Here is a 12,768-nt window from a genome sequence, read left to right as displayed (position 1 = left end):
GGAAAGATTTACCTATATACACATACTACAGCCTAGGGGAAGTAACCTAGAATGTAGGCAGATTAGCTTATATTGCTAATGGACCTTTAGGAAAGTTGGTTTAAGAAAAACATATGTGCATTTATTTCATAAAATATTTCCTATTGCATCAAATACACAAAAATGTGCATACTTATTAAGAGCAAAATGAGAAAGAGAATTTCAAAATTTGAGCAAAATCAAATCTTTATTTTTCTAACATATTTTTCCTCAGTGTTACAATATATTTCAAATATATTAGACCAGGTTGGGTTGGACTCCCAAGTGTTGACTACATGTATTATGCAATATGATGCTAATAACTCCTAATCCATAATAATATCACTTCTATTGGCCGTATGATATTAGATACTATATTTTATGTAAGAATGATTGACATGTTATAAAGGCATGTGAGCTGTAGAACCTAATATTTGACGTTAATACCAAAGGGACATTGTCATTCCCGGTTACCTTAGTGTATGCTCAATTCATCTCCCTTGATTTATGTAATGAAGCTGTCAGGTTTCATTGAACTACGTCACCAATCCCACAATTCGCCTCTGTGTCATTATTTCATAATTAATACTATTTCAGGCTTGTATTACGCTTGTGTTAAAAAAAAAACAATAGTCATTTCAAAACCGCAAACTTTTGACCTCTTATATCGTTTTACATGTATCAATATCTAACGCTTATGATATACGACATGGAATTGACGATCACAAGATAACATAAGTGGAATTGACTGTTTTCTTTAAATTTCAAAGATTTAGATACTTTACTCAATTCAAATTTTATTGGAATAATTTAGGAAATGTTAGACTGAGTTGTAATGCTCACCATATTGTCATCACTATTGTGGAACTGTACATTTGATAAAAATATGAATAAACCGGCAAATTAAAATAATCTAAGTACAGACAATTCCAGTTCTGAAACTGAATAATACAGATTTTAACAAATGACCAACTGTGTTGGAAAATAGTGAATACAAATATATGGAATGCACTCATGAAACTATATTTATTAATTAGTATAAGATATAATATACATGCATCGACAAATATAAGTTTGCATAATACAAAACAAACAAGCAATAATGAAATGGCTTAGAACAAAATGACATTTATATGGGTGAAATATATTTATAACTTAAGCTATCCGACAATACTATATGTAACTTTCTTTAATGGAATTACTCTACGATATTTAGCTATCTGCAAAGAGCAAAAGAAATTAGGAATACCTTCTAGATAAGAAAAATAAAAGTTAGAGCTAATAACTACAAACACAATTGGGTACGATAATGCCAAACAAATATGGAGCTCAATGGAAGGTACAAACGTAACTATTATGCATAATCACAATGGATTACCAATGATTATATGGTCACTTTATTTTACTTTGTAACAAAAAAAGCTAGTCCTTTGCAAATACACACGTAAGGGATATAAAAAGCAAAGTAAGCGTATATAATAAACTAAGATTAAAAGGGCGAAATGTAACAATCTCTTCTGGCGATACTCACTAATAATATAAAAATACATGCCACAAGGTGGTGAATTCGAGTTTAATTGCTTAATTGGACGGTATTACAAACGCAAATTCAGATTAAAAATAATAAAATATGTTTGGTCCATAAGGATTGAACGATTGTACTAGTTCATTCATTTCAAAGTCAAAAGATGAACTCAAATTTAAATTTGTTTTCCGAAATATAATTATCAGTTTCTGGAAGGAACGAAAACAGCAATATGCAACACAGATGGGGGTCGGGTGGATGGGACTACAAAATATATTTTTATATAAACTCTTTGCTTTAGGACTTAAATAGACTCACACATATGCACCCGCGTAATTATAATGTATTCAGAGATTACGTAGCTTTAATCTACTTCCTCTAGTCTCCAGTGGCCATTTAAACATGCAGAAAACAAATTCAGCGATCTTGATTGCTTTTGTAACCCACGATATTGCGCATTAATTTGTATTTACATTTGGAACTTTAATTATTTTAAAATTTGAAATTTTAACTAATAAGTGTCACTACATAGCCAATATTATGTTGACACTCTGGGATACCACCTACCTCCCTACCAACCCACCCACCTACATACTCTGCCAGGGCACACAAACAATGAGAAACCTTCCTTGGTTACATCATTATCAAAATAGATGAAATAATTTGATACAAACAGATAAATGTAGCATTTTGCATTAAAATAAATTGTTTTAAGATCATTGTTCCTAAAACCTGCTTATAAGGTTTTAATAGTCGTCCATCCCAAAAGACCTCTCTTACTTGGAGAAGGTCAAAGGCTTTCAGTAATCCTGGAGTGACCGTCTGCAGTATATTGTTCATGCGTCAAGAATTACTTTATTCAGCATTAAAGACGAAGTCTCACGTAGAATGCATACTGGTTGTATTCAATTCATCTAATTCATATGCTCATAAACATATTCATTACATATATAAACCCACGTACGTTTGATGTTATGATCTGGAGGTAAGATTTTCATCAAGCATATCAAACGAGTTATTTCTCTTTCTCAGAACAGACACGAATTATGTTTTGTACGTATAGAATAATATAATTTTTGAAAAAATGTTTTAGCTGCAAAGTATGAATGAAATTGAAAACGAATTGAGATTTGTAAAAGTTCGATTCACTGTGTTTAAAAACAAGACTATATGTAATTTTTATAATTAGACTTGCTCTGTGCAATATGACCGCAACGCAACTATCAGCAAGAAACGATCATCAACGGTTATCGAGGTTATTATACAATCCTATTTTTCTTAATATGTTATTACCAAAGTTGCAATACTTGCACATGTATGGTTCAGGTACAGGTATGACTGAAAGCATATCATGGAAAACGAATGGTGCTAACATAGAATATCTTGTCCATTTTTATGCATTGTAAATTGTATCATTACAAAGTTATACGAAAACACAAGAACGTGAAAATTGTCAAACATAATTCTGAACAAACGATGATAAGAGCATAAAATCATATAGTAGTACCCGACAGTTGGATGAATTCAACGCCATTACGTTTTACTTTTTGGGATTATGGATTAGTTTCCATGGCTCCTTCTGTAATTACGTCGGATTCCTTTAAGCCCAGAGCCCCCAGCACTCTTCCAATAGGTGTCATAGCACATTCTCCTGATGTAATTGATCCTATGGCAAGTCCAATTAAAGCCAATTTATATTCCCCTGAATGGTTTCTCTTTACAGTGTAAACACCTGCACCTGAATCACCAGGAGAAAAAAATGGATCATTTCCAACGTTTTGTATTAAAAACTGTCCCTTCATTATAAAGGTATTATTAGGGTAGCCATGCGGAAGAGGCATTCCGTCGGGAAGTGCAAGAGTAGCGCTGTGAACTTTTAACATTGTGTTTTCAAGTACAAGTAATCCTTGTGTCAGTCCTGTTGACCTGCCGAACTTAAAGACGTCTCTCCTTCCACCAAGGTTTTGAAGATCTGGGTTTCCTATCACTAATCCATCCTCAAAAGACGGCGAATTCACTTCAAACATGCCTGCAAAGATAATGTTTGATGCATGTTTGGCGATCAAAGATGACATTTAATTGGCATCATATGGAATTTTATATTAGGCAAAAGTAAAAACGATAGAACTTGTAAATGTCAAAAAAAAAAATTGCAATTTAATCTTTTTCGTCTTCTTGTTTTCAATTATTTATAAGAGTATGAGATATGACTGTTTAAGCATTATTATGAAACAGCAATGCTCCTAACCCTTGGAAATTGTTTCTATTCCGTACTTATCTTTTCGTGACAAAACATGTGAATACATAAGAAATGTTGAGGTAGATATGGCGTTTTCTCCTCGAAGAGTGTAATACAGCAGATGCATTGCATATAATTTTACTTTGAAGTCTTTACAGTGTAGATAAGAATTATGTCAAATAATCCTTGTCGATATTGTCATTTCAGAGAAATGTTAATTGGAAACTTATTCAGTTATGATCCATGTCAACGTGACAATATGGGCAAATGTTTTCATTTTATTTTCAATATATTTGCTACGAGGAAAATGTGCACTCAATATTCAAACACAATATCATACCTAACTTTTTGGGCTGGTGGGAGCCCATCCATACAAAACCACCTAGGTCAACTTCTCGCTTTGTCTGGTCTATGCATACCAGAGCTGCATCGACACCAATCATCGCCAAAGGATCAAATTTTTCTCTGACAAATGTTCCACATAGCCTAGTGCCATCCGGCAGATCGGATTCGTTATCAGCGGGTTGTACTACTTGCGTCTTGGTTTTGCTACAGTTTATTCCTAAGACATGAGCACAAGTCAGAAAACCTATTTCATTGGCACCAATTCTGACGAATGGTCCAAGGGTTCCATAAAAAGGAGACCCCCGTGATCCTATGCTGCAACCCATTCTGAGGGGTTTGTTTAAAAAATGAGGATGAGGGTTGGATGGTAGCCTTTGAGCAGGGTTCATTCCTAGAGAGAAGAAACCTTCGCGAATATCTGTAAGATATTCTTTGTCATCTACTTTCAGTTGCTTAGGAAAGAATTCCTCTCCAAAAGGAATGACACCTTTAAGTCTACAGTAAAGTAATATTGACGTTTTCTTCTCGATTCCATTTTTAGTTGATTTAACAGAGCTTGCTGTAATTGCTTCAAGATTACTATGGCATTTGAAAAGATCTTCTCCATGTTCATTGATCAGACGTTTTATGTTGTAGGCATCTATCTTTTTAAATGGCACTGTTCGGTATTTCTCTTGCAATCGATTTTCCAAAGGCTCCATCTGAGTTTCATCAAGGCGTCTGTAAATCATCGGCAAACCAAGGTAATGAGAGAACTTTGACAAAGCCACAACCGAATGGAAGCAAACTAATACCATTTCTCCTGTCTTATCACCCCTGTGATCATTACCCAGCCACACAGAGATGGTATTGTCGCCGAAATCTTCCTTCCATTTCTTACTTATGTAGACCATCATGATGCACAATGCTTCCTTGTTGTTCTTCGCAATTATGACTTGCAGTATATTGGTTAAGACAGAATCAGTTCTCTTTACGGACAAAAACATCCCAAGTTTTTCTTTACAGAATCCATCCAAAAGTATCTCATGTATTTCCTTTCTCCAGTCAGGATCTGCAATAATGTAAATAAATGTAAATGTATTTTCCATTTTTGTGTTTTGTTTATAGTTTCTATACGTAACGTTTCCTTGTGACCTAATCGGTTTAAAATGTTTTGGCTTGGTCAAGTTTATTGTTTTACGGCAAACAAACACATGTAGGCCATTTTGTTCCGAGGCAACTGGAACAAATATCCTTGCCCAAGGAGACCATGGTGACCGACATAGGCAAATTCGATGGTAGGATTCAACCCACACTGTAATTAAAAGAAATTAAAAAAACAAAACAACATTGACCTATCTCTGCTTCGGCGGCATTTACAGTTCAGAATTCGAACATAATAGAGATAATCTCAACAATCCATAAATGAGTGAAAGGACATTACTTGGAAATATGTCAATAATCTGAACTCTTTTTTTAATGCTACTAACACTAGTATTATTTCTAATGTTTTGTGTTCAATATGACGAAATTAATTACGCAGTAGGTTTTGTTTATAAATTCCTTAGCAGCAAACTCGAAATAGTTTTTGATCCGCTACGATGTATGCGGTTGTATTAGAGCAGCTATCTCAGAGTTATGCCCGTCTGTTAGTGTTAGATGATATCATGACAATAGTATATAGTTGTGCCATCCAGTATGGCGAAACAGTTGAATGCAGAATGAGAATGAAGAATCATTGGAACAATATCAGAAAAAGGTCAAGACGAAATACTTCAACCATTTAATCTATGCCAGACAATATTTTATACTGCAGATGCCAATACACGAAGAATGTAGCTTCAAGGAAAATAAAACAGTTTTATGTTTCAACAAAAATGCGCTAGTATATTTCCTGTAACTTTGATCAGTGTCATTCACTAATATGGACATAATTTCATTATTATTACGGTTATTATAATAATAATAATTATTATTATTATGATTATTATTATTATTATTATTATTAGTAGTAGTAGTAGTAGTATTGCGAATACTACTATTTTCCTCTGCCGGTCTGGGGTTGTAGAATTGGCCCGACCTGTCCTCACTACGTGTCGTAAGAGGCGACTAAGTAGAGGCAACGTGCTTGCCGTGGGTTGCATCCTGTGTCGGGGGAGGAAAGGATCCTGGTAGTTTAGCAGAGGCCTTCCAATGCAATACACTGCTTTGGCCTCTGCTTCTTCTACACGGGTGGTCGGGATGGGCTCGGTCTCGACAAATCGGCTGGTCACGCCGAGCCCTGGGAAGTCTTTATTTACTCGCGCACTTTCTTTGTCTTTTTCCTTGTGTCTCTCTTGATACCAGCGTTGCCCCTACAGTCTCTCTATCTTTTCCTTTCACAAGTCTTAGAAGACTTCCTAGAAGGCGGTGGCTTAAAGGGTCAATCTGGAGATAATTTGACCGACTGAGTATAACATATATGTATCCATGGCACTTGAAAGGTGTCCCCTTGATGCACTCCATGGTAGGCGGGGAGCACGGATGCTGAATTGTAAACAAACCAACATGGAAAAGAAAAATAAAATCAACACAAACGCATTAATCTGGACCTGAGTCAGACGACGAACCATGTAGTGTAGAATCATTTCCATGCTTCATGGTTATACAATCTAAAGATGCTTCAAAGATGTCGCACTGTCTCCGCTTGTGACTGAAAAGACAATTACGGGATCGTTCAGTGCACCAAAAAGTGTTAAAAAGTTGAATTCGGGCTGCCTCCTTGTTGAATGTGAGCGACGCGGTCAAACAGAAAATATCTAGAAAAGAAAACTTTCTTCAATATTCCAGTGACCTCATTTGCTCATATAACAATCAATACGTCCAAATGCGTGATTCACTGTCGTGATTTGGCTGGAGTCCGCGACACATATTTGATTGAAGGGATGAAAAACGAAGGTGTCACTGCAGTATGTAGAATACGTATTAAACGTAACAATATTCTTCAGGACACCAACACCATTGTACTAACCTTGAACAAGCTAACATTACCCACAGTGGTCAAAGTTTGTTTCTTGCAAGTCAAGGTTGAGATTTAGATACCGAAACCCCTTCGATATTATAAGAGTTAGAAATATGGCCAACATGAAGACCGATGCTCAAAAAGCCAAATATGTAGCCGATGCGGAGACTATTTTCATCAGAAATCTGGATATATAGCAACTCCTCATTGTGTCAACTTTGGAAAGGAGCACCACGCCAATTCCAAGAATTGTGATACCTGGAAACAGGAGACGGAAATACAGAGGGTAAAGAACACTTCTAACATTCCCTACGTGTACAGGCAAAAACATCGATCCCTGATTGAACCTTCTCCACTGTAGCTAAAGACAATACCAAAAATACGAAGGACGCTCAAACTCAGACAGATCCACCCAATCCACCATCAAGCTCTAACACTCCCCCATTACCAAGCACATAAAAACACGGTATCTATTCAAACAATGTTTAAAAACAACCCACCACCGAAATCACCAAGGAATGAAAACAAATCTCAAGGAATAGGTATCAAAAGGGGTCAGATGACCTCATCAAACTATAGAATAGGTTTGGAGACATTGAGAGCATGGACACATAAGACATTGACATTGAGAGCATGGACACATAAGAAAATGCTCCATGCGCTCGTTGTGACTCCAGACCTATCACCAAATGAATCACCCCCGTACTCCCTACAGAGAAATAATCACGCAGGTTGCCCCCGGGAAAGGTCTAACCTAGTTCCACAATCTCCACATTGGACTTATAAAGAAGAACACTATCATGCAAAGGAGCTGTCGAGGACCTAAAGCCAACTACAGTGATATTCTTCTGCTTTTAAGCAAACATCATCCTGCGGTTTTATGCCTTCAGGAAACATTCTTGAAGGAATCGGATAACATCAAACTTAAAAACTGCTCCCTGCTTAACACCTACTTTCAAAATCTTGACAGGGCATCATGTGGTGTTTCTGTTGTTGTTAACAATAGAGCCCACATAGCGCCATCCCTTTAAACACAAATTTGCAAGCCACTGCTGCAAGCGTCACTCTAAATCGATTGATTACCTTTTGTTATATTTACATACCACCGAACCCCAACCTAGTACCAAACGAATTAGACAATCTTGTTCATCAACTTCCCGCGCCATATGTTTTACTCGGGGAATGTAATGCCCATAACATTTTATAGGGATCAAATCACATAAGTGACAGAGGCCACAAAGTAGAAGACTTTATTTCTAGACACGATTTGTGTCAATATAGCACCAAATCTCCGACTTACTTACACCCATGAACGGGTAGATACACGTGAATCTATTTGACAATTGGTTCTCCTTAGCTGTTTTGGACTATGATTGGAAGGTCACTGTTGACCTTCACAGCAGACATCACTTTCCAATTTCTCTTGAAAATATTGCCTCTACAATTGATGACACAATTTCACAATGGAATATTAAGAAGGCCGACTGGGCTAAATTTGAAACACTCTGTAAAACTGGGCTGAATGAGGATACCCTTTTCAACGGTATTGACGCTATTCAGCATTCTACTTCTATTTTCACCGTGATTGTTGAAGAATCCATTCCCAAATCCTCACCGAACTATAAATGAACCCCAAAACCTTAGGTCTATGAAGAATGTAAAGAAGTCATTAGACAATGCCGAGAAGCATTCAGAAAATTTAACAATCGTCCGACGCCAGAAAATTTAAGTAAATACCGTATTCTCGCCGCATGATCAAAGAAAGCAAACGAGCATCATGGAATAAATATGTTTCTTCTTTAAAATCTCGTTCTTGTAGTAAGAATGTTTGGGACACTATCTGCAAAATAAATCGAAAGGGAAAACAAGATTCTCTCCGACATCTAAAACTGAACAATAACAATTTTACTTCAAAACGTGACATAGCAAATATTCTTGCTGACAATTTCTCGAAAAATTCCTCATCATCTAATTATTCAGACGCCTTCCGAAGATTAAAATCTTAAACAGAAAAGTCACGTTTGAAATTCACATCCAACAATTCGGAAAGTTATAACCAACTGTCCTCATTACTGGAGCTTATGGAGACTTTAGACAAAGCCCATGATACATCCGCTTGGGCCTGACGAAATACACGCCCTGTTATTGAAACACCGTCCAGAATCATCATTATCTTTTTTGAAATTCTTCAATGATTTACGGATTACTGGTAATGTGCTTAAAATTTGGAAAGAAGCAACAGTAATATTAGTTCCCAAACCAGGTAATGATAGCACTGATCCTACCAACTATCGCCTCATTGCACTAAATGGTACTTGGAAACTAACAATTTAATATCTCATTTCCAATGTGGCTTTCGTTTTAGACGTTGTATCAATGATCATCCGGTTAGACTGGAAAACTTTATTCGATACGCATTTATCATAAATGAGGAACATTTAGTAGCGGTTTTCTTTGATATAGAAAAGGCCTATGACACGACATGGAAGTACGAGATACTAAATTAATAGCGCAAACTGGGTCTAAAAGGCCGCCTACCTTTTTCACATCAAACTTTCTCCCAGACAGATAATTCAAGGTAAGAGTGGGCTCCACATTCTACGATATGCACGAGCTAGAGATGGGTGTGCCCCAGGGCAGATTTTATCTGAGACGTTTTTCAACATCAAAATCAATTCACTATACGTTGATGACTTTCTAGTATGCTATTGATCAAAGCATATGCATACAATTGAAAGAAAAGCTACAGCAAAATATCAACAAGATTCAAAAATTGGGCCAGTACTAATGGTTCAAAATAAAAAACGGTATGCATGCATTTGTCTTAATTACGAAGACATCATCATAAACCTAAACTCACGCTGGACAAAATACCTATTCCACTTGTTGAGGAAACAATTTTTTTTAGATATTATCTTCGACAGAAAATTTACGTTTATTCCACACCTAAAGAACTTGAAAGGTAAATACTTGAAATCTCTAGATCTACTTAAAGTATTAGCGCACACTGACATTGGTGCTGAAAAGTCATATTTAGGTTATATATAGAAAGTGTATTCACTCCAAACTGGACTATGGGTGCCTTGTTTATGGTTCAGATAGGAAGTTATACTTGAAGATGCTTGACCCAATTGATCATCAAGGAATAAGACTCGCTCTGGGAGCATTTAAGATATTCATAATGTGAAAGCCTTCTAGCTGAAGCGAACGAACCACCTTTATCACATTGTAGAGAAATGCTTTCCGCACAGTATGCTCTTAAATTAAGATCAAACCGTCTGAACCCTGCTTTTTTGCTGTTTTTATCCCAAATACAAAACCTTATACAAAAAAGCCAAACGCCATAGCTTCCTTTGCCATTAGAATATCATCCAGCCTTGACAGCACCAAAATTAACCTTTCTAACATTCAGACAACGTCCGTTTCTCAGACTCGCTATCAGTACTTCGGTTACTACACGCTAGAAAACCGGAAAATCCATTATTGATTAATATTCTCGACAAACATACTGAGTTGAGTACCTCACACAATATAGTATATTGTTGGTTACCCAGTCATATTGGTATTAAAGGTAATGAAAAAGTAGATCGCGCTGCTAAAATGGCCCCATACCAAGAACCAACTGATTTTCAAATACCGTATACCGATTTTAAACCAAGTAAAGAAGAGTCTTTACGTCAGACGTGGCAGGCATCGTTGAATGATGCAGTGAATAATAACCTCCACGCCATCAAGCCAACCCTAGAAGAATGGACTCTTTCCTACAGAACCATCCGTAGGGAGGAGGTAGTAACTGCAGGAATTAAAATTGGCCATACTTATATAACCCACTTCCACATAATAAAAGGCAAAGACCCCCCAGAGTGCTTTTCTTGCAATAAACCATTCGCTGTTAAGCACTTTATGATATAGTGTTTCGACCTGCAACCTACGCGCGATCAATATTACAATGTGCATGACATGAAGGAACCTTTTGATACAATAAACGTCACTTGTATTATAGAATTCCGAAAACAAGTAAACATTTACTCTAAGCTATAACGTGTATACCATCACATTGAACATTTTTAGGTAATGTATATACCGTCCCTGATTTTCAACAACTTTTCATCTGTCTTTATTAACATACACAATTTACATTTCCCTTACTATCTGATTGTTTCACTTTCAACTATTTTGGTTTCAATATCGCTGGTCAATAAGAAACCTTTTATCATTTTTAAATGATCGTACACATAACCTTTTGTATGGCGCTAAATAGCCTAACAGTGTTGGTGCGCCGTATAAATACAATCAATCAATCATTTACTACTACTACTACTATTCCTAAAGCCTACGATGGTCCTCAATCATATATCAGTAATCTTAAACTTACAAGAAGTTAATCAAATGTTCTAAACGTAAAAACTTGTAAAAGCGTCCAGTCTACAGCCCCATTACATAAGCAAGCTGGAAAACGGTTTCCTTATAGAATGGTTTATGAAAAGCATGTAAATATTAAATTGCAGGCAAGTGTCACTGGCAAGCATGCTTATGACAAACATAACAATATATACATTTGGAGACACTAACACTTGTTCTTACAAAGTAGAAAAGGGGACGACATACTAGATACCTTTATATAAATTGTTACAGAGAGAAATAAAATGATACGGACTGATTAAGGAAACATATTCGACTTGACATACTAAATTATTCCTAGAGAATGCCAACTCTTAATCTTAATCCTTTTACACTAACTCAGATAATAGGCATCTGCATTAGAAATAGTTTATTGGAAGTGAAACTAGGTAAAAGATATATTACCTAGTCTTATTGATGCGAATGGTATTCGATTACAATTTTCCCAATCACAGTATTAATTCACGTCATAAATCAAGATGCATGTCAATAATCAAATGTATTGACCTCAAGAGAAGTTCTGAGTAATGGATTATCTAATAATCGATTAATATGATATGTCTAAATATTCAATAAGAAGGATAGTTACGATCTAAAGAACTAATATATTTTTATCAATGGCTATGATATTAATTTCATGAAAGAGATTCTTGCACTAGGATAACTAATATTTGGGCACCCTGTAGGGTATACATTGTAATACTTAAAGGGAGAGAATACCGAGGAGACGTTATCTTTATACGACAGAAATATTATTTGTGAATATTGTGACAAGTTTGAAAATTAATAAGCTTAAAGGTGAAAAATATATTTTGGTAAAATGAAAAAGACATTCATTGTTTTGACATATGGGAGCCACCAGAAAATATAAATTTCATTAAAACGTAACACTGAAAATTTAAGACATCTATGTTTGAAAAGTTGTGAAATGAATAGCCTATCTATTACATAACGTTTGGAAACAAACTTACCTAAAATTTTCAATAAACGTAATTCAGTAACAGATTGGGAAGAAATAACACTACACGCACAAAAAATCTAATTACAACATTGACAAAGTAGTTGAAAAGTAATGTCTAGAAAAGAAAATAACTTAAAACGTTGCAAACAATGTAGACAATACGATTTCAAAACCATCAGTTCAAGATAAATTCTGTAAAATGGCATTAAGTCTGAGAAATGATTCTGGAAAAAGCAGGATTAAAGAGAGAAATGGCTTGAATAAATGGTCACGTTATTACACTGTACAATTTCAAAATA

The 12,768-nt window shown here is 35.7% G+C and overlaps 1 protein-coding gene across 1 annotated transcript in view; it reads right to left on the bottom strand.

The window, feature by feature from the left end:
• Positions 1 to 207: 207 nt before the first annotated feature.
• LOC149776812 (uncharacterized) overlaps positions 208 to 12,768 on the bottom strand; it is a 37,818-nt gene continuing 25,257 nt past the window's right edge. The window contains exons 5-6 of the mRNA XM_089941518.1: positions 4,123 to 5,178; positions 208 to 3,572 (exon numbers count right to left, since the gene is read on the bottom strand). Coding sequence (XP_089797644.1) covers positions 3,097 to 3,572; positions 4,123 to 5,178 — 1,532 coding nt within the window. The 3' untranslated portion in view covers positions 208 to 3,096. The remainder of the gene's footprint in view (positions 3,573 to 4,122; positions 5,179 to 12,768) is intronic.

Source organism: Sinohyriopsis cumingii, chromosome 18 (assembly GCF_028554795.1).
Source record: "Sinohyriopsis cumingii isolate HCF-2022 chromosome 18, ASM2855479v2, whole genome shotgun sequence".
Lineage (NCBI taxonomy): Eukaryota > Metazoa > Mollusca > Bivalvia > Unionida > Unionidae > Sinohyriopsis > Sinohyriopsis cumingii.
This window is presented reverse-complemented; position numbering and strand designations above follow the sequence as displayed.